This window comes from Triturus cristatus, chromosome 10 (genome assembly GCF_964204655.1).
Source record: "Triturus cristatus chromosome 10, aTriCri1.1, whole genome shotgun sequence".
NCBI classification, from domain to species: domain Eukaryota; kingdom Metazoa; phylum Chordata; class Amphibia; order Caudata; family Salamandridae; genus Triturus; species Triturus cristatus.
The window spans coordinates 410,504,208-410,530,620 of record NC_140593.1 but is presented as its reverse complement, the minus strand read 5'-3'; the positions used below and the strand labels follow the sequence as shown (position 1 = coordinate 410,530,620).

At 43.8% G+C, this 26,413-nt stretch overlaps 1 protein-coding gene across 1 annotated transcript in view; it reads right to left on the bottom strand.

Annotated features, from left to right (window-relative positions):
• Positions 1–26,413, bottom strand: part of MYO3A (myosin IIIA) — a 1,336,625-nt gene that overhangs the window by 997,343 nt on the left and 312,869 nt on the right. The window contains exons 12-13 of the mRNA XM_085630108.1: positions 16,893–16,997; positions 16,718–16,801 (exon numbers count right to left, since the gene is read on the bottom strand). Coding sequence (XP_085486234.1) covers positions 16,718–16,801; positions 16,893–16,997 — 189 coding nt within the window. The remainder of the gene's footprint in view (positions 1–16,717; positions 16,802–16,892; positions 16,998–26,413) is intronic.

Here is a 26,413-nt window from a genome sequence, read left to right as displayed (position 1 = left end):
GCAATAGCAACAATATCCACAAATGCTTTGCTAAAGCAATTTTACATGCTAGAAAGCACATAACCAATTCACAAAAGTGAACTGTGAATGAAAATATTAGGCAATGAGAGAAGTGAGGATTTTGGGGTCCCCCCTAACCTAGGGGGAGGACCAAGCAGATGCCTTGAACACAAAGAGCATATAATGCTGGTGAACGATTCCGTGGTGGTCCCTTCCTCCTAGGACCACCCCAAGCACAGTTATGGGCAAAAATACAATCCCAACCAAAGGCCCTGCAAAGCATTATGGGACGAGATTAGCAGTGGGCAGTGAATATTATAGTGTCCAATATCAAAATAATTCTACAAAGAGCTGCAGTTCAACTAGTCGTTACTAGATGTCCCTCACGAGTCAAATGCAAAAGCATTGAAACCCTTTCATGAAGCTTTTGCATTTGACTCGTGTCGTGAGGACATCTAGTAACGACGAGTGGAACTGCAGCTTGGGCAGGATTGGTGGGCGTGCACCTCTTGCAACTGTTTGAGGACAAATAATAATAATAGGGCGTTCGCCAGTGCCCTTCCCAGACCCAGCGGCCACCATCCCTACTCATGCACCCATCATAGGTTGCATGCACTCACACACAAAAAAACAGTATGCACAACCTGGAAAATCCACCCCTCTACCCACATTTCCTAGACATAGGCAACAATGCCAACCCCACAACATAGGAATAGTTTGTTGCCCACCCCTCACAATCCCCCTAATGCCTAATAGCAAACGACAATGCAACAAGCAATCAGGCAAAAACCCTTAGAAATATAGACCAGTCTACCCCGGCACATAAAAAGGCTGGTAAAAGGAGTAAAAAAGTAAAAATAAGTCTTACAGTGCTCCCATCAGGCCATTTCAGGACCCAACTGCCAGTACACACTGTTCTCCCTGGCATAGTGCTGGTGTCAACACCACACACCGAGTCTCAAGTCCAGCCAGATTTGATGTCCCTATGCAGGGGTTAGGCCTCTTTCAGCCTACTTCTTCAGTCAACGGTGTAACCACAGGCCCCATCTCAGGAGCTGCTCTACATCCATGTCCATCGAGTCCAGTTCATCTTGGTCATGTTCAGTACTGTCTCCTAAGTCCACCCCTTGCGAATGCCTGTAAATCGCCATCTCGGCCACCAACTGCGCCCTTGCAGATTCCACCTGCTGCTTTCGACCCGCCCCCTGATAAGTAGACCTCCTGTGTCATCTGGGCTCCTCAGTCTTCCACTCATCCAACTCCGTACGAAAAACACCGTCATACTCCAGCCACTGCCAGACCTCCTCCGGGGACGCAATGTAATGGTTAGCGTTGTTCTTTTCCACACTGAGCTTTGCAGTGCAGTGTAGGCCCAACTGGTGGCGTTTCACCTTAACGTGGAGGAAAGAGTTCCTCTTTCTCTGAATCAGGATAGTAAAGTCTGGGAACAGGTTCATCTTGTGGTTTTGCACTGTTCACAGGTCATCTATCTGGGGGGTTTGGAGAATATGGTAGTTGTCCCTGTAGTTTAAGAGTCTTGTGACCAAGGCTGAGGCAGAGCCACTGGAGCGGAACCGATGGGCCCTCCTCCACTGTGAAGAAGGCTGTGGGCTCACCATCATAGATGTGATGAATGAGCCACTGCTCCATGTAGAGATCGGCACTGGGGCCCTCCATCCATTCTGGCAGGCCAATGGCAATGATAGTATTGCACCGGGAAAAGCCTTCCGTATCATCCACCCGATCCTGCAAGAGGTGCACAGCGTCTGTCAGATCTCCGATCTGAACCTGCTTGTTGTTGACTGCTGGGTCTAGAGACCCCAATGCTGCCTCTGTCATAGTCACTCTGTCTGACAATTTTCTATGATCCCATCAAAGGAGGCCCATCTCCGCAGCTACTCCATCAATGTTGGTCTCAAGAGTCCTCTTCAGCTCAAAATTCGCACCCAGAAATCTGCCTGACCCCAAAGAGCCACCTCCATTGACAAAAGGGTAGGCTCTGCAGGGAGATATGCAGCCTTTAGGGGGTGGCGGGCTCCAGTGAGCAATGCAGGCCTGTCAGCCCTCGATTTCCCCATGATGAAGCTCCAGCAACAATGGGGTGATCCTTATGGAGCAAGTCCACTACAGATGAACAGGCTGCAGAACCTACAGGACCCAGGTAGGGCCAGTCATATGAGGCCCTGCCTCACCGCTGGGGAAAGGCCACAGAAAGTGGGGGGGCCGGCTGCGTGAAGCACTGGCCACAGGAAACATTGTCCAGTATGAGGGCCAGAGGGGCTTTCAAGGTGTGAGAGCACCCCCCAGGGCCGCAGCAGTCAAGGGGCAAAAGGAAACATCTGGGGCAAGTCAGCAGTCCCCTCCGGGGGGCTCAGACCATCTGCAGCACACCACAACCCCCGGCCCTCTTGGGACCCACAGAATGGGGGAACCTGCTGCAAAGGCCAAGCCAAGGAAAAGGACCCCGTCGCTGCCGAGTTGCCCCGTCACCTCACCTCAGGATGGAGGGGGGACCGCCGGCCCAACCAGAGCAGCAACCAGAAGTGTCCTTATGGTGGCTCTTTGGATCGGATCTGGCTTACCATGCAGGATGCACACACGAGGATGCAAGGCAGCAGCCTCCAAAGCACTGCAGCCACTGCAGGGCCCCTCAATACTTGCATGGAGTGGGCAAAACGTTGAGCCCTAACCTTCTATCAGCTGCTTTGCAGCTCAGACAGGTTGCTGCATAGCCTATGACCAAGCAGGCCACCATGTTTTTGACCAATGCTAGCAGTCTCAGGCCTTGCCACGCTTGTCAATCCTCAGGTGCAGGCAGGTGCCTCACAGCCCTCCAGCCAGAAGCACGCCAGAATGATGGCTCAGGATAATGCATCTAGCTTCATCACGGTCTTAGCTACGCCAAATTTATGGTGAGGATTACTACAAAGCATAGAGGTGCCCTGGAGGCGAAATAGGAGTAATGGCACCTGCATTGCCAGTTGACCAGAAAAGTCCTACGATCAAGGAGAAGTTTGTGATCATAATGGTAAGTTCCCCATAGACACCAACACCACTTACCCCACAGAATCAATGAATACTGGTCCCCATTTATCACTCTCAAAGATGACCAACACCTCTGTGGGGATTTCAAATGTTGCCGTCACAAGCACTATTAGTCAACCTGTGACGTTTACCATTGCTCCAATTATGGACAAACATGTTTTTGTTGTTTCTGACAACAGTACCCTTTAATTTGTGGGGGTCTTGTTTTTTCAAAAAGATAAATGCTATCATAAAATATACACCTTTGAATGCAGTGATGAATATCAATTTATATCTCAAATGTGTGTATATCTTAGTGAAGCGGAATCTGATGTTTTGCATTGTTTACCTGATAATGTGTGAAACAATGTACCAGTTGATGTCTGGGCTTTAAACAAATCTGATGTGGGAAGAATACTGAATGCTTACTCAAATTGCTTTGAAGAAAGATATTGTGTTGCCCTGAGTTACACAGGACCATATTTCACAGTAGGGAGAGAAGGAATTGCAGGAAATAATATCAGGGCTGGTTAAGGAGGGGGTCCTGGTAGAAACAAAGGGGAGTGTTTTAATTTCCAATGTTCTCTCAGTACATAAACAAAGTAAGGACCGCTCAAATCCTGATGAGTGGTGTCTTGTGCAAGCTCTTTACGAGGTTAAGTGATAGTACAGTCCAGATTTCCTCTGGTGCCAAACCCCCTACCATTCTTACCACCATACTCCCTTCAGGCACTCATTTTGCAGTCTCAGATTTGACAAATGCATTCTTCTCCATTCCCCTACACTGTTTCTTGGACAGGGACTCCTCTAGGGTATGTAGAATTGCCTTCAATATATTCACAAATATTAAAGGCAGACCTTGATCAACATGTCTTGGAACCCGGGTTGACATTGGTCATATATGTAGACTATCTTCTTATAGCAGCTGACACGGAATAACAGTGCACCTGGGCCACTATGAATTTGCTTAAGGTCTTAGCATTCCATGGTCACAAAGCATCCCCTCAAAAATTACTGTTTTGGAGAAAACAGTTGTCCTATTTGGGATACTTGATTTCTAAAGGGGCGAGGAGAATATCACATGAATGTATTCGTGGAATAATGCAACACCCTTGAAAATGCATTAATTTCTAGGAATGGCAGGGTATTGCAGGCAGTGGATTCCAACTTGTTCCTTTATTGCTAATCCTTTACAAGACATGACACACAAGGATGTTACTAACCCTGTCCCCTGGATGCAGATACATTAGGAACGTTTTCAGACTATCAAAAAGGCTCCATGTGAGTCTCCGGCAGTGAGGATAACAGATTACACTAAAGTGTTCCACCCCTTTACACATACGTGGGGAAAATGTGCCCTTGCATTACTCGCAGAGCAACATGGGGGTCTAAAAAGACATTGTGCATATTTGTCTGCAGTATCAAACCCTTTAGCCAGAGCATTTCCAAAATGTCAGAGGGCAGCAGCTGAAGTTTTGGTAGAACAATCTGAGAGTTTATTTTTTTCGAAATACATGTATATGTTCCTCATTCTATTGATACATTGCTGAATAAAATACACATGTCGAATTTAACTAATGCCAGATTGACTAAATATGAACTGATTGTATTGTCGGCTGACAATATTACTTTGCATCATTGTACGGCTTGGAACCCAGCCACACTGATGCCTTTGCAGTATCAAATGAGAGACTTGCATGATTGTATTTTGGTGACTGAACAACCAACTAAAGGCAGAATTGATATATCAAACAAAGCTTTTAAGAGATGCAGATTTATGGGTAGATGGGCCATGTTTTAAATTATCCAAATGAGAAACTAGAGCAGCTTATGCTATAACAACAGTAGTAGAGACAAAACGAATGCCCCAATTGTCAGCACAAAAACATGTAATTATAGCCCTAAATTGTGAGTGTGAATTTAGTGCAGATTTGCCAGTGAACTTCTATACTGACAGCTAACATGCCTTTGGGCTTTGGCACGACTTTGGTAGGAAAGAGGATTCCGCACTTCTAGTGGTGATGAAATAAATCTTGGTACGTTAATTGTAAGCATCAATGCATTGGTTTTGCCCAAGGTTTTAGCAATTATGAAATGTGCTGCCCATCAGAAAGTAAGGGGTGACAATTTTGCTGATCAAACTGCTAAACCTACTGCCATAGCTGAGACAAGTACTATGTATGTGGCTCAACCAGAGCAAACGCAATAAGCCGAATGCTAAATGAAGATGGATGCCATTTTGCTACAACAGAATGCAATTGATGAAGAAAATATTGAATGACAAAAGCAGGGTTCTGAGGTTGATAGGATTTGTGTAGGACCTAACTGAATGATTAGTTTGCCGAATGCTTTGGTGTGTAATTTGGACCTTATTCATGGTCTGCACCTGTGGGACGCGATGCCATGTGTAGATATTTTTCATAATTTTGGTATAAATAGAACTTTTGAAAGAATCGAGAGGCCACCTGTAAGAACTGTATTACATATGGACTGTTTAACGGAGGTAAGGGAACAATCACAACATCAGGCCATTTTCCAGCTCCTGAGGTGCCTTTTGAACATTTACAAATGGACTTTGTGGAGTTCCCGCCTACACTAAAATTTTGGTATGCACTGATGGTGTCCTATATTATTCACTGGCTGCACTGAAGCCTATACTACAAAGAAGAATGATGCACAGAAAGTGGCTAAATGTTTGCAACAGGAACTGATCCCAAGATTTGGATTTTCACTCAGGATTTCATCAGCTGCCTGGCAAAAAGCTCCCCAGGAAAGCCGCCTGGTTCACCACCGATCTCCAAGAAGCCAGGCGCAACTGCAAACGACTCGAGAAGAACTGGAGGAACTCCAAGACAACCGACAACTACTCCACCTACAAGGACGCCATGATCGACTAGCACGACCAAATCAGGACTACCAAAAGGAACTTCATACACACCAGAACCTCGCCAACTCCACCGACTCCAAGGGACTTTTCAGTGTCATCCAGGAATTCACCAACCCACGCAGTGAAGCCACAGACATCACCCCATCCCAAGACCTCTGCGACAAGCTGGGAACCTACTTCCACCTCAAGATCAGAACACTCTATGATAACTTCATCAACCACCTGCAAGACACCACAGCCGAACTCCCCCCACACAAAACTCCTGCCAGACCACCATCCCCAACTGGACACCGATCACGACCGAAGACACCACCTCGACCATGAAAAGCATCCACTTGGGGGCTCCCAGCAACCCCTGTCTACCACAAAGCCGCGGACGCCATCGCACCTGAACTGCTACACACAATCAACACCACCTTCACAACAGGCACCTTCCCAGATGACTGGAAGCACGCAGAAGTCAGACCTCTGCTCAAGAAGCCCACGGCCGACCCAACTGAACTCAAGAACTACCAGCCCATCTCGCTCCTCCCCTTCACGGCCAAAGTAGCAGAGAAAACAGTCAACATGGAACTGACCCGATTCATCAAAGAGAATGATGTCCTTGACCCATCCCAGTCCGGACTCTGAAGCAAGCACAGCGACTGCCCTACTAGCTGCCACAGACGATGTCCGCTCCCTCCTGGACCGCAGCCCTCATCCTCCTTGATCTGTCCGCCGCCTTCGACACCGTCTCTCACCACACACTAATCTCCAGACTACACGATGCAGGGATACAAGGAACAGCCCTGGACTGGATCCGATCGTTCCTCACCGGAAGAAGCCAAAGGATCAGACTATCACCGTTCCTCTCAGCCCCCACGGATATCACCTGCGAAGTACCACAGGGGTCATCTCTGAGCCCGACCCTCTTCAACATCTTCATGGCCTCCCTCGCTGCCATCGTCTGTCAACACGGCCTCAACATCGTATCCTACGCGGACGACACCCAGCTTATCCTCTCCCTCACCAGAGACCCCTCCACCGCAAAACTCAACTTCCAGAAAGGAATGCAAGATGTGGCAGTCTGGATGACCAACAACTGTCTAAAACAATGCAGAGAAGACGGAAGTCCTCGTCCTTGGAACCACCCCTTCAGCATGGGACAACACCTGGCAGCACACTGCCCCCGGAAGCCCACCGACCCCCTCGGACCATGCCAAAAACCTCAGCATTATACTCGACTCCACTCTCGACATGAACAGACAGGTCAATTCCGTCACCTCCAGCTGTTTCAACGTCCTCCGCACCCTTCGCAAAACCTTCAAATGGATCCCCCTAGAGTCCAGGAAGACAGTCACTCACGCACTCATCACCAGCAGACTGGACAACGGAAACGCTCTCTAGGCCGGCATAAACAAGTCCCTACTCCGCAAACTCCAAACAATACAGAACACCGTGGCCAGACTCGTCCTAGGCATCCCCTAGCATGAACCCATCAGCCAACAACTGAGGAGACTCCACTGGATCCCCGTGGAGAAGAGAATAACCATAAAAATCCTCATCTATAAATACCTACACAACGTCGGACCCAAATACCTCAACGACAGCATACATTTCCACGTACCCAAAAGAAACCTCCAATCTTCGAACCTCGCACTGGCTGAAACCCCGCGCATCCACAGAGCCTGGTCAGGCGGAAAAGCATTCTCCCACATCGCAGTCAAAACCTGGAATGAGCCACCGGTAGACATAAGACACGCCCCCTCCTGAACATATCTGCCAAACCCCCCCCCCCAGCGCCTTGAGACTCCCACACGTGAGTAGTGCGCTTACAATTCCCTGATTGATTGATTGATAACCCCTATTGATGTTTGCGGATGATACCCTTATTTTATCTAAAACACAGAAAGGCTTGCAACGAGCGCTAAACAGATTTAAGGTTTTTTGCAGTGCTCACGTGCTCGTAGTTAATGTAGATAAAACTAAATTTATGGTTTTACACAAACAAAGTGGTGAAAGGGAGAGTATATATGAATAATGTCCAACTGGAACAAACCGACATCTGGGGGTTACCCTGGGAAAGAAGTTACATTGGAAACCCTAGATTGATATATTGGCCCTAAGGCATGCCCAACTTGCAGGTGTCCTACTAAAAGAGAACACAAAGCTGGTTGGCCCTGCACTAACAATTTATAATACCAAGGTCAGGGCCTCGATCCTATATGGTGCCGAGCTCTGGGGTTTCAAAAATGTAACATCTTTAACTGCAGCCCAGGATAAGTTCCTGAGAGCTTTAACAGGTCTTTCACAATCAACTCCTCTTAAACCCCACTGAAGAACCCACTCACCAGGCCCAGAAGCAAGAAGGCCCCCTGGTTCACCGACGAACTCAAGGACTCCAAGAAGGCCTGCCGCACCCTCGAGAAGGCCTGGCTCCTCGACAAGACCACCGACAACATGACCGCCCTCAAACTCGCCACCCGCAGACATCACCAGCTCATCCGCACCACCAAGAAGAAATCTTTGAAGGAACGACTGGACAAGAACGCCCATGACAGCAAGGAGCTCTTCAACATCGTCAAGGAGTTCTCCAACCCCAGCACCAGCAACAACGACATCACTCCCTCGCAGGACCTCTGCGACTCCCTCGCCTCGTACTTCCACCGCAAGATCGCCGACATCCACAACAGTTTTGGCGCTCCACCCCCGCACCCATCGACCGAACCTACGCACCCCACCGCTATCCTCCAGACATGGACCAAAGTGACCCTCGAAGACACGACACGCATGATGAACACCATCCACTCCGGATCTCCGACCGACCCATGCCCCCACCATGTCTTCAACAAGGCCGCCTCTACCATCGCACCCCACCTCCGAGACATCATCAACGCCTCCTTCGACACAGCCACCTTCCCAGAGAGCTGGAAGCACGCCGAGCTCAGCGCACTACTGAAGAAACCAACTGCGGACCCGACCGACGTCAAGAACTTCCGCCCTATCTCGCTCCTTCCTTTCCCTGCCAAAGTCATCGAGAAGGTCGTCAACAAGCAGCTGGCCGCCTTCCTCGAGACGAACGGATCCCTCGACCCATCGCAATCCGGATTCAGAGCCAACCACAGCACAGAGACCGCCCTCATCGCAGCCACCGACGACATCCGAGCCCTGCTCGACAAAGGTGAAACAGCGGCACTCATCCTCCTTGACCTCTCCGCAGCATTTGACACTGTCTGCCACCGCACCCTAGTCCAACGCCTCAACGACACCGGCATCCAGGGGATTGCTCTGGAATGGATCATCTCATACCTCTCCGGCAGAACACAGAGAGTACGCCTCCCTCCGTTCCGCTCTGAGGCCACCGAAGTCATCTGCGGCGTCCCGCAAGGATCATCGCTCAGCCCCACTCTCTTCAACATCTACATGAAACCCCTCGCTGCCATCGCACGCCAACACAACCTCAACATCATCTCCTACGCCGATGACACCCAGCTGATTCTCTCCCTGACCAGAGACCCCGACACCGCCAAAGCCGACCTACACGAAGGGATGAAAGATGTCGCCGAATGGATGAACATCAGCCGCCTGAAGTTGAACACGGACAAGACAGAAGTCCTCATCCTGGGACCATCGCCCTCTGCATGGGACGACTCCTGGTGGCCCCCGGCCCTGGGCACCGCACCCAAGCCAACGGACCACGCACGTAACTTGGGCGTCATCCTGGACTCCTCCCTATCGATGACCAGACAAGTCAACGCCGTCTCCTCATCTTGCTTCCACAACCTCCGCATGCTCCGCAAGATCTTCAGATGGATCCCGACTGAGACCAGGAAGACTGTCACCCAGGCCCTCGTCACCAGCAGACTAGACTACGGAAACACCCTCTACGCCGGTACAACAGCCAAGCTTCAGAAAAGACTTCAGCGTATCCAGAACGCCTCCGCCCGTCTCATCCTGGACGCCCCCCGACGCAGCCACATCTCGAGCCACCTAAGAGACCTGCACTGGCTCCCTGTCAACAAGAGGATCACGTTCAGGCTCCTCACCCACGCACACAAATCCCTCCACGACCTGGGCCCAAGGTACCTCAACGACCGCCTGACCTTCTACATGCCCACCCGACAGCTACGATCCGCGTACCTCGCCCTCGCCGTCGTCCCTCGCATCCAGAGAGCCACCGCCGGAGGAAGATCCTTCTCCTACCTGGCGGCTAAGACATGGAACTCCCTGCCCGTCCACCTGCGGCTGACCCAGGACCACCTCGCCTTCAGGAAACAGCTCAAGACCTGGCTGTTCGAGCAGTAGCAGACCCCCTCCCCCAAGCGCCTTGAGACCCTTCCGGGTGAGTAGTGCGCGATATAAATTCCTTGATTGATTGATTGATTATCTAGACCTGGGCTGTTGTGCAATTGAGGAGATAGCTCGGCTTAGGCCCATAGCATATTGGAGAAGGCTCTGGACCACTCCAGAGCTGTTACCCTATGCCATTGCATTAAAGCATGTAAGAGAAGCCGATCCATCATGTAAAATTGTATGGTTACATAAAATCAAGTGCACACTGGTGAACATGGGGTTCAGCCATTTGTGGGAGGAACAAGCAGGCAGCATGTTTCCATCTAAAAAAGTTTACAAGGAAGCCTACTGGAATATGACCAAAACAAAGTGTTTGTCATCCACTCACAATACTTCCCTTACAGGTATTTTCCTGGAACACAAGTATGATACCCAGTTTGAGGCATACTGGAACTTTATATCCAAACCATGCGACAGAAAATTGTATCATCAATTTAGAGTTGGCTCACTTCCGATAAAACAATTTACATTAAAATGGCAAAATACAACGGACACTAACTGTCCATCATGTCGAACTATGGATGAGTCAATCCCCCATATATTGTTCATATGTCCAGCATACAAGTGCCCTAGAGACAAATGGCTTAAGCCGATTTGTCTTAACCTGGGCACTAGATCAAGCAAACTTGCACTTCGTATTTTGAAGACTAATACGCATGAACACATAGCAATAGCTACAGCTAAGTTTCTGAGTTGGACGTGGGGTATCCGAAAAACAATTTGAAGAAATTAGTTGCAACGAGTGGCAACCTTAACTCCTAGAAATGTTTAAGTATACAATATATACCATATATTGGGTAGCTGTTGACTTGTAATAGGATCTCGTTCCATTCTTATTAAAATATGAAAATGAGATTATGGAATTGTGTACCATATAGGCTGATTAAATTATGTTATTGAGAAACAAGACTGTAATATATAATCAAAACCTAAAAACTTTCAATCTTTTTAATGATTCCAGTTTTTATATTTTTATGAAACTTTTAAACAAATCTTTTAAGTACTTTTTGTAACAATATCATATGTACTTGTGAAGGTCTGTATTGTATTGTTTTTTTGTGTCTTTAATGATTGAAATAATCAAAATAAAGACTGATTTGATCAGATAACTGTCCACACTTCATAAATAAAGTGGTGGAGTGAGTATGTAAGGCCCTCACAATAAAGCAAAAGTTCCATTATGTGTACCATCTGCAGGCAGCAGGCACAGTGGAGAAGAGAATGGTATTCAGAAAGCAAATATTGCTAAGATATGTGCAGAGAATTAACTGACTTGGGTAGATGCATTGCCCATAGCACTTCTAAGTATGCGCAATACTCCGAATGCCAGATTAATGTCGGTATGGGGGGCTCCCGAAGGAAATGCTTTCATACACACTGGTGACGCAATGCTGAGTGACATTGCATTGCCCCGACTTAAAGACTGAATCTTATGTACTATAAAGTGAAAGACGCTCTGCCTGCATTGCCCACGACTGAATGGCAGGGTCTCGACCCCAAAGATTGGGTGTTCACTAAAAGCTTTCAGTGTAACACTTGTCTTCAGCAGAGATGGAAGAACCCCATTCAGGTCTGCTGGTTACTAATATAGCTGTGCAATGCCAGGGACATAAAAAACTGGATACATGTCAGCATGTGAAGAGAACACCTGCATGGATGTGTCAAGAACGGACAGAGGGCATATCTAGTATACCACAAGCAGTGCATACTGACAATTCCAGAAATGACTTGCATCCAAGACTATAAGACAATGTTCTGAATCCAAACAAAAGTCTTGAAAGAGTGGACTGGACTAAGAGCCTCACATGTGCTAGTAATCTCTGGAGGCCTTGTGATTGTTATGAATCTGGTGAATTGAAAATAAAAATCCAAAATCCAAGTGTGTTGTTAAAACTTAATAAACAGTACTGAATACAAGGATATACAATTATGGAGAGATATACGAGGGAGTTAAAAAAGAGACTATTAAGCTTCTCTTGTCTTCTTATGCTTGTGATTTCTTTGCTCTGTTTGGTCTTTTTTCCTGCAATTGTGATATATGAAATAATGGCCCCCACTGGGAAAAAGGAAGTTCAGCTTGTAATAACCGCTGGCCCGGCAATTGACTTTCACCAGTATCATCATGGTGAGTATGGAGACAATGCTGTAATACAAATGATGGATGCATACCATAAAGAAATTAATATTTCAGCCTACTGGAAATGTATGTAGATGCCTACTGTGGTGAAAAGGGGTTCCCATTTGTTACATATGCCTCTACCATTTAGCTCATCAGGTTATGCATTTTGATCTTTATTTAAGACCCTTACTTTTGGGACAGAGCAGAAAAAAATTACACCATCCACAATAAAATTATCAGAATGAAATAGACAGGTAACTATCCCTTATGGTGTATAGAATGGGCTATGTCAGAAAAAAAGGAAGAACCCTTAATAATAAACAACACATTATAGCAAATTTCTGGATTTACTATATAATTGTACAGCCCCTCCTGTTCATGCACCTCTGAAAATAAAGGCTGAGATTAATGGGGAACATCTGTTAATTGATGAACGAAGAGAAGTAGGAAACACTGAATGTGAACAGTACTTTTACATAGGCAACATCTCTTTATTAGGCTATCTCATGTACCTGGGAAAACAAGTGCATTTTATATGTGGGGCAAGAGTATACATCTGGCTGCCAAAAGATTGGGGAAGCTCCTGATACATCAGATGGGTATTCCCTACCATATGACACCAACCAATCAAAGACTTACGATAACATACATTGGTAAACCATAATTCCAGACAGACACAGCAGCTCAAAACATCAGTGACCTAGGAAAAGGGGTAATACCAATGAGTAGCTCTAAATTCCAGACAAATAAGACAATTGATTAGATTACTGGAGGCAACTATAAATGAAACCTTAGCAGCATTGGGAAACCTAATAGTAGAAATGATTGCTATAAGGTCCATGGTTCGACAACGCCAGTTGGTTTTAGACATGATATTACCTCAGAAGGGTGGAGTCTGTAGGATTATTAAAAGAGAGTGTTGCCTTTACATTCTAGATATTGCACCAAGTGTGTATAAAGCATTGAAAAGTCTGCATGATATTGGGCATTAAGTGCATGTGGCAACCAAAATACCTTCCTGGGATGATTTGGAGTCCTTCTTTGGATCTTGGGGTTAGTAGTTATTGAAAGGGCTAATTATGTGCTTGGCAATATTGGTAACAGTATGTTTTCTCATAAATATATTACCTGCATGTATCTCAGCAAAGCTATGGAGTCCTAGATAAACCCCGATTAGCATGAAAATATTTGGATTATGCAGATAGAGATAGAGTGAATACTCGTGTAAAAGGGCATTCAAAGGGAGGTTTGAGAGAAATAGTCCTGTTTAATATTGCTTTTTTTCACAATTCTGTATCCTTTACATGAACATATTTTCGGGACAAACATATTTTTCTAGTTTAGCTGAGTGAATCTGGGTTCATGGAAAGGTTATCTGAATTATATGCCTAAGGAAAAGTTTGACTGCAGAATGTTTTCCTTCCCTTCCAAAGATCACTAAAGGGAAGCATTTATCTCTCACTTGTTTTTGTAAACTATCACCAGGGCCTGGGAGCCAGTAAGGAAGCAGAAGCTGCACAGATGTTCTCATAAGATTAGTTATAAATACTACAAACTCCCCATTGTGTTGTCAAAGTAAGTGAATAATTGTTTGTTTAAAGTGTAACCAGACATTGCAAGAAAGGAGATAAATAATCAACTGTTGTTACTGATAAATGGCAAGCTGTCTGAAATCCTCCTGTTGCAGCTGGATTTCTCAATGAACCTTTGTGATTTATGATAAAGTTTTGCTGAGATCATTGTTTTTAACTATTTCCTATGTGACTACCAATGTTTATAAGCTGAGCAATTTGTGAAATGTGAGAATGCTCAGAGACTCCACTGCTGCAACAGGAGCCAAATAAATGATACTGGAGATTTCCTATGACTGACTATTCCGTCATTTAAAGACTTCTTCATTTCAGCTTTAACAATAGTTGTTCTCCTTACTTGGGATTTTTCCTTTAGTATACCAATGCAATCATAAAGTGGCTGGTACTAACATGCCACATGTTGCCCGAGTTAGCTGCATTGGGCATTTCTTCTATAACAGTGTCAGATCAAAGAGCCAATTTACAAATTGCTAAACAAACAAATACTACTTTCCTATTTTTCCAGTGTGGCACCAAGAGCTTTTGTTATGCTTGGTGAATGCCCTAATTTATTCTTTAACTAGGATTGTTCCACTCATGTTACTGAATGTCCAAGCTTTTGGTAAAAGCTTAATTTGTTTTCTTTCTCTAACTTTGACAACCATATTGGCTTTTTTGGATCAAGGACATGCTCGGGTTTCACATTCCCAGAGCTCTTTTGTGAAAAGGACCAAAATAATTTTGGTGTTTTCTGGTAGAAAAAGCATAAGACAGGTTTAGAAAAAAAGGCCAGTTGTGCATTACCATCAACCTTGCCCAGATTTGTTTATTTTTGCGTCCAGCCTCCTTCCTTTTGTATGTTTGGGATGAAAGAATTTGGGCTTTAAACCAGCACATGGGTCAAATCTCCATGGAGTGATTGAACATGAGATTTTCCCATAGTAAGTTGTAGGAAAATCATAATTCCCAGTTCCTAAATTGTTTGTTTTTATTATCTATTTATCTTTATCTATGTAGTTATCTTTATGATGCAGTCCCAGTATTCCAGATGTTTCAAGAATTTGACTCGTTTTCCTCCTTCTGTGGATTGCTCAAGACAAAAAGAGCAGGAGCGTGCCAATGGGCTTTTACACTCTATGAGGCCATGTGGAGCATAGGAATCTGCAAAATATAGGTCCTGTTGTTGGCTATTTTAAAACAATGTCTTAGTTTTGTTTAGTGGTGGCTTAGCAGTAAAATTAAAGACACACTGTATTATTCTGAATTCTCAAATATGACCATCCTTCAAGTCCTGTCCCTGAAAATCGCCCTTAATTAGCACCTGCTCATCCTGATACGTTTTGATAACAAGGAAAGCATTTCTGAGAGAACAACAAATGAGTTAGTTCAAGGCTTGTCAGTAGGCCACATTTACACTATAGAGTGCCCAATTACAGCGATTTTGGAAACACATCTGCTACAAATCTTTCCCCACAGAACAGTTACTGAAAACACATGGAAATCAGATAATCTGATCGGTAGGCATTACTCTACATTTTTTTTTAACTTTTCTTATAAAGCAGATCCACATGCTTTGGTTTTCAGTGGCCAATTAAGTAAAAAGTGTGTTTTTACCCATACACTTGTGGTCACAGTAGGACTACTTTGCTCAACATATCAAACCTTTCGGGATCGTAGCCAGCTAAGGCCTTCATGTGTGCCCTGCTGAAGATATCATACCTACAAAAAAGTTTTTAAACCTGAAGAAGAAACCTTTCAGTGAGGCCAACCATCAACCTTTTGCATTCACTCAAGCAACAGACAGTTGAAGGTGTAGGCCCTGCTGAAAAGCATGGAGACTTTGGGCCTGATTCAGCGTATGGAGGTGGCAGGATGTTTTAATCTGTACGGGAAGTTCTGCAATCTACATTTCATCTATTTAAAGCACTCTGACACCTATTTTGACTTGCTGAGCAGCACTCTATGAAAATGCAACTAAAGAAATAAAATGTACCACATGCACACGCTCTTGAGCCAGGATTGCTACTTGAAACAAGGTACCAAAGGGAATTCCTCAAAGAAAAAGTAACCATTTTATGTTTTGAAGTCACACTGCTTGGACATAGTGGCAACTCAGACACTGCTCAAATATGGCTGCACTATCCATAGTGTAAACTCCACTTCCCTACCAGGTGTCTGAAAATACTTTATTACAGTGATTTTTACAATGGCACTTTATTTCTGTTGAGGATTATTCTTGAAGCGTCACATTTGAGGCATATTTCCAGGTAAAACATTTATGAGGGCATATTTCTTATTGGCATTAATAGTCATGGCATACTTATTGTTGCATATCATGACACAGAACTCAGCTAGTATTTAGTTATGACATTATTCTGAGACACTATGTTTACAATAGCGCAGAACTTTAAAAGATAGTATAGTGATTTACATCATTTGGTATTAATATATTCAAAAATAAATCTGTCCAACAAATATAAATGCTACAACTCTCACAACTGACATCTCAGAATTTATTCAGATAATTTGGTCACTGGAACTATAAACATTCACAGTAGTCAATAAAAGGCATGGTCACATTCCAAATGACTCCACCTATGAAGCTATCTCCAAGCCTTTCCCATGTTACCCTTACCAAACAAAACCTATATAATACATGAGTACATGGCAAAGAGTATTGAAATACCACCCTGTAACTCAAATAAACTAACCTCTCTATGATAAATCAGTGTCAGGTAAATGTAAAAATGATTTGTAGCAACCTATAAAAAATAAGTCACATACCTTTCCAAGGATCGTTAGTTGTTGCACCAGAAGATGTGCACTCTCGGTTTTTCCAGCACCGCTTTCTCCAGAAATGACAATGCACTGTGGAGTAAGCACAGATTTTACTTCACACATTTTTATCCCAATGTGCATGTCACATTTTATCACATTATAAGAATACAGAAATCATTACCTGATCTGATCTGTATGTCACCATTGACTGGTGGGCTATATCAGCCACAGCAAAGATGTGGGGGGGATTGGCGGTCCTCTTTGCTCCTGAGTATTGTTGTGAGTACTGTGGGGAGCAAACAAATCTTAAAATTTATGTTTTTAAACCATACAATAAAATATTCCAGTGATCTTTATATTTACTTATGGGGATATAAAGACAAGACAAACCATTCAAAAAAACTAATTGCAGACCAATGTTAAGATATTTTTCAAGTTGATTGTATGTATTGGCATTTATAGCATCAAGTTACCTGAGAAGAATGGAAAACTGTACATTATGTGAGGGGTTGGAGGCCGATCTACAAAAGCTTGCTCATCACGTGAGGATTACATAACTAGATTTTACTGTTCAAATTATTTTATTAAGTGCATAAACATATAATTATATGAGATGCAATACACGTATAGGGTATGCTGTAATACAATAGTTTCAGGTAGATGGTAAATAGTTCCATATAAGTATTACAAAGAATCCTTCTCACATTACTATAATGGAGGTTAAGGTCCAGATTTATTAATGTTTTGCACCATACCAAACAAGACATTTTCTGAAAAAAATAATCATTGGTTTAAGCACACTAGAAATTAGGCCTTTAGAGGTTTAGTAACCGGGTGTGCATAGAGGACTACCTTACAGTGTATTGCCTTGATTTAGTCCGTAAACACTGATTATTTTTTAATCAAGTGGGTATAGGTAACTAATGAATTTGGTTTGTGTTTGTTTGTGATGGAAATGTTTTTGTATATAAATGTTTGTATGTTTTAAAAGAACAACAAAAGCAATGATTAATTTTTTCAGAAAATGTCTCCGTGGTATATGTACAGTTTTTTGCATGAGGTTCTCATGAATAAAAATAGGACTGTGTACTATCGATAGGGTAATATGATGTTCCCTATGATTTAGTGGATATAGATCTCATTTCTACCATGACAATTTCTTTTTTCTACTTTTTACAGTTCTTTCTTAGGCATTACTTGCCATTTTAATAAACACATTTAAATTTGACATAGATGTAGATTTATTTAATTTAAGATAATTATTTTCGATTTCAGTTTATAAATACTCTTTTGGTAAATTTTATTTATTATGTATTAATTTATGATAATGATCAAATATATATTTCAATCAATTTATATTAAGTTTTTTTGTAATTTAATAATGTTCTATTTTTTAATCTATTAATTTTTTGAAGTCATTAATATGTTGATTCAATAAAATGTTGATTAGGTTTTGTCAATAAATGTTTTTCAATTGAATTAATATTTTGACACTTTTAAATATTACAAGAGCTTTTCATTGTTTTGTTTACAGTCTATTTTTAGACTGAAGTATTTGAGGAATAGTAAATAAACCCCCTCAAACTACAGCACTTTGCCCAATGTGGTTTAGATTGGAACGGGAATAATAAATCTACCCCCCTTAAAGGGAAACGCTTTCGACAGTGGGGCATACATTTGAATGACAGCCCTCAAAGTCCAACGGTTCAACCAATGCGTTGGAGACTGGAGTGGGAGTAATACGTTTATCCCACTTAGACGCCAACACTTTCCGGCTCACTTTGGAATGTGGGACTAGTAAATCTACACCTTTCAATGTTTAACATTTCCTACAATGTATTTTAGTTTGGAGTTAGAATATTTAATTTGAACTCTTGTATGTTGAACACTTGGTTTATGGCGTTTTAACATATGTTAGGAAGAAACATTCTTTATTTAAGCATTGCCAATTTTTGTTTTATTTTGTGGTTTCCTAGGTTTATAAGTAACTTTTTGTTTTATTTTGTGGTTTGTAGGTTCCACAGGTAAAAGCTGTTTTATTTGTAAATGTAATTTTTTTAATACAATGCTTTGTTTCCTATTTTATGTTACCAAGTTAAAATACAACATGCTGCACAGTTTTTATAAATTAAGTTTTATTTATTGCATGTAGTCATTTTAGTAACATACACAGTTGTATTTTTCTTATGTTTTTATACATTTGTTTTTTTTACTTGCTTTTCAACATACGTTGTCATACATTTTTCAAAATAATTGTTTAGTCACACATTTATATCAAAATGAAAATTTTTAAACATATATCTCTTTTTTGTATTGTTCAATACTTTTCAACATAAGTTAAATATTTTACATTTTTTAAAGTTTTTTACATGGATATATTTGTAACATTTCTCACACACAAAATACATTTTCTATATATATATATATAGTTTATTTCATAAATAGTATATTCCACACCAGTTTTAATATAACAACAATTGCTTATTTTTAAAATGTTTATTCATACTGCTTTTTAATACAGGTTTACATTCTTGGTACATGTACAATTTATACAATTTTCAAAATTTTGTACAATATTTTCATATAATAAAATATTAAGAAATATGGTTTTATTTTTGAATTTTTTCAATGGGGTTTGAGTCTTTTTAATGACCTTCTTCTCTACATTGTTAATTTATACCCTATCTTTGTTATAGTACACTGTTCCTGGAAGCATTTGGTCATGATTCCCCTTTCCCATTCTCCTAGTCTGACAATACTTTGTGAGGTTTTAATGTTCGGGTTGAGTAAGACCTCTGACCTCCTGGTCAGGAAAACTGCTCTAACCTTGTGAAGTTCCGTCATTAAGGCACTGCCCCCAGCGCCTTTCTGGTTCCAAGGTAGGTGTTCAAGGCCCTCCTCAACCCGCAGGCTCCTGCCTGCGCCACATCCCTGGTGGTGCAGTGGAATAGCCTGCTCTTCTGCTGGCCCGCTTCGTGTTTGTCAGCCTTTTTCTGTTTGCCTGTCTTTTCTGTCTTTCTCTTTTTTGCCATTTGTGATTCTGCCTTCTGTTCCCTTTTCTCTGTTTTCACTGTTTCCTGCCACTGCTGCCCCCATACCACCTCCCCCGCATGTTCCCGCCTCCCAGCTGCTCCCCCTTCCCCGAGACCTACTTAATGGCAAACGCTGCGCCTCCAACCCCACTATGACTCCAGCACTCTCCTCACACTCAACCCTGGATGCAATAACATCTGCAAGTGCTCGATGACGAGCAACTCCCAAGGCCCATTCTCCTGCTGACACTGCCACCGCACCTTCATCCACCTCTGGACCCACACACCTACCGCCAACCCACCGGACGCCAGCGCACTCAAACCCCTAAGCTGCATCCTCCTCAATGTGCGCTCCCTGCACAGACACTCAGTAGAAGTTTGGGACCTACTCAACACCCTCTCGCCCGACTTCGCCTTTTTCACAGAGACCTGGACCAATGCCACCTCTGCTCCTGACATCGCAACCGCCATCTTCGAAGGATACGAGATCCTGAGGAAAGACCGCCCCAGCCGCCCCGGAGGAGGCCTCGCCATCATCCACAAAAGCTCCCACTGACTGACAACCTCCATCTAGAGCGATGTCTCGCACCCCATGGAACACATGCACTTCAAGATCCAGCCCAACCCCAGAATGATCCCCCATGGAACACTCACCTACAGACCACCCGGACCCCACTTCCTTTTCACCAACACCATTGCAGACTACATCGCTCCCCACGCTGTTGCCTCCATATACTTCGTACCGCTCAGAGATCAGAATTTCTAGCTAGACAACCTCAGCGACCCCAACTCCACCACTCTCCTAGAGAACCTCACCAACATTGGACTGAAGCAACTCATCTCCACCCCCACCCACATGGCGGGACACACTCTTGAGCTCATCTTCACTGGGGGAAACAACATTTGCTTCAGTCACACCACGGAACGTCCCTGGGTGGACCACCACTGCGTCCACTTCTTCTCGAAACCCACCGCACACAAGCCTACACGTCCTACGTAGAAACTGGAGCAGGATCACTGAAGAGCACCTCACCTCGACCCTCAGCCCCACTCCTCCCCCTACCACTACAGGCGACAACACTGCAGCCAACGACCTTCACCAATGGATCGCCAACTGCGACCAACACTGTCCCCCTTCAGAAATCCGTCAGACGACAACACAAAAGCCACCTGGTTCACCATGGACCTCCGAGAATCCAAGCACTTGTGCCGATGACTGGAGAAAGCATGGGGCAACAGCAAAACCCCAGAAGCATGCACCGCCTACAGGGCCGCCACCATGGCACACCATCAATACATCAGATCAACAAAGAGAATTTCATTCAGGTCAGAATCCTTTCCAACTCCCACAACTTCAAGGAACTCTTCGCCATCATATAAGATTTCACCAGACCCCACATTGAGACCACCAAGGTCCCTCCCTCCCAGGGATTCTGCAACAAACTCAGCTCCTTCTTCCACCAGAAGATTAGGACACTCTACCACAACTTCCATGACCAAGGCATCGACCCAACACCATCCACCAGCTACGCCACCCAGCCAACCCTCCTCACCTAGACCCGTCACCACAGAAGACACCGCAAATACTATGAAGGACATCCACTTCAGAGCACCCACTGACCCCTGTCTGCCACACATCTTCCACAGGGCCGCCTCTGCCTCGCAACAGACTAGAAACACGCCAAAGTCAAACCCCTCCTTAAGAAGCCCTCCGCAGACCTGACGGACCTCAAGAACTACTGATCCATCTCTCTCCTCCCCTTGGTAGCCAAAGTCATCGAGAAAAATTCTCAACACCCAGCTAATGCACTTCATAAAAACAACCAACATTCTCGAGCCATCTCAATCTGGATTCCGCAGCAACCACATTACCGCCACTGATGACATCCACACCCTCCTCATTCAAGGCCACACTGCAGCCCTCATTTTACTAAACCTCTCAGCAGCCTTCGACACCGTCTCCCATGCACACTAGCCACTAGACTCCATGATGCTGGCATACAGGGAACTGCCTTAGACTGGATTTTCTCTTTCCTCTCTGTCAGAACACAAAGATTAAGACTCCCGCCCATCCTCTCCGAGCCCACGGTGATCAGATGCAGAGTACCTCAAGGATCCTCCCTCAGCCCCAAGCTCTTCAACATCTACATGGCCCCCTTGCAACCATCGTCAGAAAACATGGACTCCGCATAGTATCCTACGTCGACGACACCCAGCTCATCCTCTCCCTCACCAAGCAAACCAACATCACCAGACACAGCTTCCAAGAAGGAATGAAGGACGTTGCATTCTGGGTGAGCAGCAGCTGCCTGAAGCTCAACTCTGAGAAAACAGAAGTCCTCATCCTCGGATCCACCCCGCCGCATAGGATGACACCTGGTGACCCCCCCCTCAGAAACCCTCCCACCCCCACCGACAACGTCCGCAATCTCTGCATCATACTCTACTCCTCACTCACCATGAACCGACAGATCAACACAGTGTCCTCCACATGCTTTAACACCCTCTGCATACTCCACAAGACCTTCAAGTGGATCCTCCCCGCCTCCAGGAAGACCGTCAGCCTGGCACTCACCACCAGCAGGCTGGACTACGGAAACGTGCTCTACTCCGGAATCAACAAATCACTCCTTTGTAAACTCTAGACTGTCCAGAATGCAGCATCCCACGACATTACCACCTCACCCAACACCTCCGTGACCTCTACTGGCTCCCCGTCAAAAAGAGAGTTACCTTCAAGCTGCTCACACATGTTTACAAATCCCTCCACAACATCGACCCCAATAGCTCAACGAAAGAATATCCTTCCATGCTCCCAAGAGAAACCTCTGCTCCACCAACCTAGCCCTTGCCGAAATCCCCAACACTCACAGAGCCAAAACAGGGGGCAGATCCTTCTCCTACATCGCAACCAAGACCTGGAACGAACTCCCCCTCAGCATCAGACAAAGCCCTACAGTGCAAGTCTTCAGAAAGGACCTCAAGACCTGGCTCTTCAGAAGACAAAATCAACGCCCCTCCCAGCGCCTTGAGACCCTTACGGGTGAGTAGTGTGCTCTATAAATCCTTGATTGATTGATGGTTGCATACAGGATTACTTTAGTTAGTTTAGGATGGTGTTTATTATTTTTTTTTGGTTAGTGATAGAAATGTGTTGTAGTTGTGGTAGGTAAGTTCCGTAAAACTCAGTTTTTTTTATTTATCGGTTTAGCGTGGGTTATTTCTGTGGTTTTATACATTGTATATTGTATGGTAATATTTATGGGGTTTAAATGTTGTCTGGGTGGGTGTTTTGTGCTTCATTTACAAGTATTTCATTTAAATTGTTGTGGACTTTTTAAACTTTTTCTCAAGAAAATAGGTTTGTTTATATTTTAACTGGAGTTATTTGTATTTTCTTTGAAGTTTTTATTTTCCTAGAGCATTTTTTGAAATTCGAATTTTTTTATGGTTTTAAATAATCTCAATGGATTATTATTTCTTTGGAATTTTAGTTTAATTCTGATTTTTATTTAATATTTATGGATCATTTTTCCATTTGGATAGTTATGGAGTTTCCTCTGTATGACTACAAAAATGTAAGTAACACTGTTTTTTAAAATTTTAATGGGTGGGACATGTTATCGTATTGCGTTGTGTTATATGTTATTTATTTGTTGGAATGGTCTTTAGTGGAATAAAATGACTTCATTTTAGAAGGAATCAACAAAAGCTAAAATTGTGTTGTAGCCCTTACTGGAAGGGAGCTCCACTATTAAATCCATTCACACAATGTGCCATGGATGGGGGGCATTAGGTAAAGGCTGTAACAACCCCTGTGGGGCTTGTCGTCTAGGTTTTCCTTTTATCCAACTCTTACACTTTGCTAGGGGTTGGCTGAATTTGCGAAATTCACTTTCGCAAATTATCGCGAAAATGTTAAAAATCTCCGCAAATACGCGGAAATATCGTGAAGATGCAGAAGTTTTTTTCCCGCCCGTTCGCGGTATTTTCTTCGTGGTCGCGGCTCGCCAACTATCCCATGCGGTTGCTCGCGGGCGCGGCCATCTTGTTTTCACTTGTCTCGCGGTGCATGATCGCGAGAAGAAAGACGTGATCTCGTGACGCATGACGTTACTGCGGGCGCGAACTGTCGTGAGACAGCGCAAATGGCTACCAGCAATCCAACATCTCGTGGAGAACGCGACCGGATCAGGAAAACTTGAAGGCGAACGCGGGGATTCAGGTAAGGCGATCGTGCGCACGCGAGAATGTATAATTTTACAGCGCGAGCAAGAAACAAATTATCGCTAAGCTGCGGAATGCGGATATTTTGACATTTTCGCGCTTTCCGCGGAACGCGAAAATGCCAAATTATCGCAATTTCCGTGAACAGAACTAATTTTTGGCCCAGGCCTACACTTTGCCACATACTTTCTTATGTGAGCGACCATGCCCGGCCACCAAAAATGCCTCTTAACTAATCCATGGTCTTTTTTGTTCCTTTATGTCCTGCCATAGGATAATCATGACAACTTCTTAATTCCAATTGTTGTAGAGTCTCTGTAGGTAAGTATAAGGCATCCTGGTGGTATAGAAGATCATTCATGATCTTTCTTTTCGAATCCTCCTTTTCCCAATTTTCAATGTTGTTCACTGATAGAGCTGCATGCACCTTTGCGATCAAATCTGTAAACTAAGTAGCACAAATGAATTTCTCAGATGGAATGATGGGTTCAGTCTGCGGAATCTTGACTTCATCAGTCAAATTCATTTGTGATAAAGCATCTGCCTTACCATTTGTGGCTCCTGGCTTGTAAGTGATCACAAAATTGGAATCCTGAAAAATACAAAGACCATCTTAACTGACGAGGAGTAAGTGTTTTGGCGAACTTAAAAAATTGAAGATTAGGATGATCTGTAAAGACCATCACCAAGTTTGTCTCCAAGGCCAATCTTGAAAAGCATCCCTGACTGCCAGCAGTTCCTTATCGGCAATGGAATAGTTGATTTCAGGTGCAGTACGTTTCCTGGATCGAAAGGCTACAGGATGCAATTGACCAGTCTTCTGGTCCCTTTGCTGAAGTACTCCTTCAGTAGCCCAATCTGAGGTGTCAGTCTTGACTTAGAAGGCATCTTCAGGATCCGGATGCATCAAAAGGGGAGCGGTGCTAAATGTCTCTTTCAGTGTTTTAAAAGCCTGCTCTGCTTCATCGGTCCACAAGAATTTCACTCCCTTCTTCAATTATTGGGTGATAGGACTGACCTTAGAGGAAAGGTTTGGTATGAACTGTTGATAAAACTTGGCAAATCCAATAAAACTTTTTATTTCTTTTATATTCCTTGGGGTTTGCCATTTTCTTATGACCTCAATCTTGGATGGATCCATCTCAACTCCGTTTGCATACAGGATAAATCCCAAAAATTCCACTTGATCAGTGTGGAAAGAGCACAGTTATAGCTTTACATACAGATGATTTTCTGGTAGTCTCTATAGGATGGCTCCAACATGTTTCACATGATCTCTCATATTTTCAGAGAAAAATAAAATGTCATCAATATAGACAACTGCCACACTGTCAAGAAATTCCTGCAAAATGTCATTCACAAAGTGTTGGAACACTGCCGGAGCATTGCATTAACCGTTTGGCATGACCTGGTATTCGTAGAGTCCATACTTTGTGCAGAATACTGTATTCCATTCATCACCTTCGGCAAACCTGACCAGATGGTATGCTCCCCTGAGATCCAACTTGGTGTAAACCTTCGCTCCCTTAACTTGATCCAGCATTTCAGAAATCAAAGGCTGAAGATATTGATTCTTGACTGTAGCCTGATTTAAAGCTCTATAATTGATACACAAGCGAAGACGTCCATCCTTCTTGGGTATGAAAAATAATGGGGATGATACTGGAGACTGAGAAGGTTGAATAAATCCATTCCTTTGATATTCTTCTAGGTAGGTTTTGAGATACTGATTCTCAGGCTCAGTAAGAGCATACATATGACCACAAGGTGAATTTGCTTCTGGTTCCAACTCTATCTTGCAATCATATTCTCTATGAGGCAGCATTTTTCAGCATTCTTCTTACCAAAAACGTGAGCCAAGTCTAGGTATTCTTCTGGGACTCCCTTCAAATCCAATACATGAATCATATTAGAAAGTTGAGCTAATTCCGAAGCCGACAAACCCACCAACTTAGATGCTTTGTTATGGAAGCAATGTTCTTTGCAGTATTCAGAAGTCATGTCAATAGTTCTTTTCTCCCAGTCAAATCTAGGATTGTGTTCTGTCAGTCAAGGCAGACCCAGAATTAATTTAAACTCAGGAGCGTCAATTAGATTGGATCTTAAAAAATCTTGAACTGTCTTCTGTTATCGGTCCGGAGGTTAAATCCGTCCCATCAACAGCTCTGACCACTTCAGTGTTGTTCTTTTTGATTGATCGAATTTCAACTTCTCTGGTGTATGTTAAATAGCAAAAATTGCCTGTGGCTCCTGAATCAATCATTACAGATACTTCCTTTATTTCTGAATGACCAAACCTTGCTGTGAATGAAGCTATTAAATGAGGGGCTGCAGACTGAAGAGTGTTAGCTACCTGTTGATATCCAGGAGTTTACTTTGTATCATTTCCCACCAGAGCAACTCCCTCTACTGGTGGGATCTGTCTTTTACTGACTGATTGGAT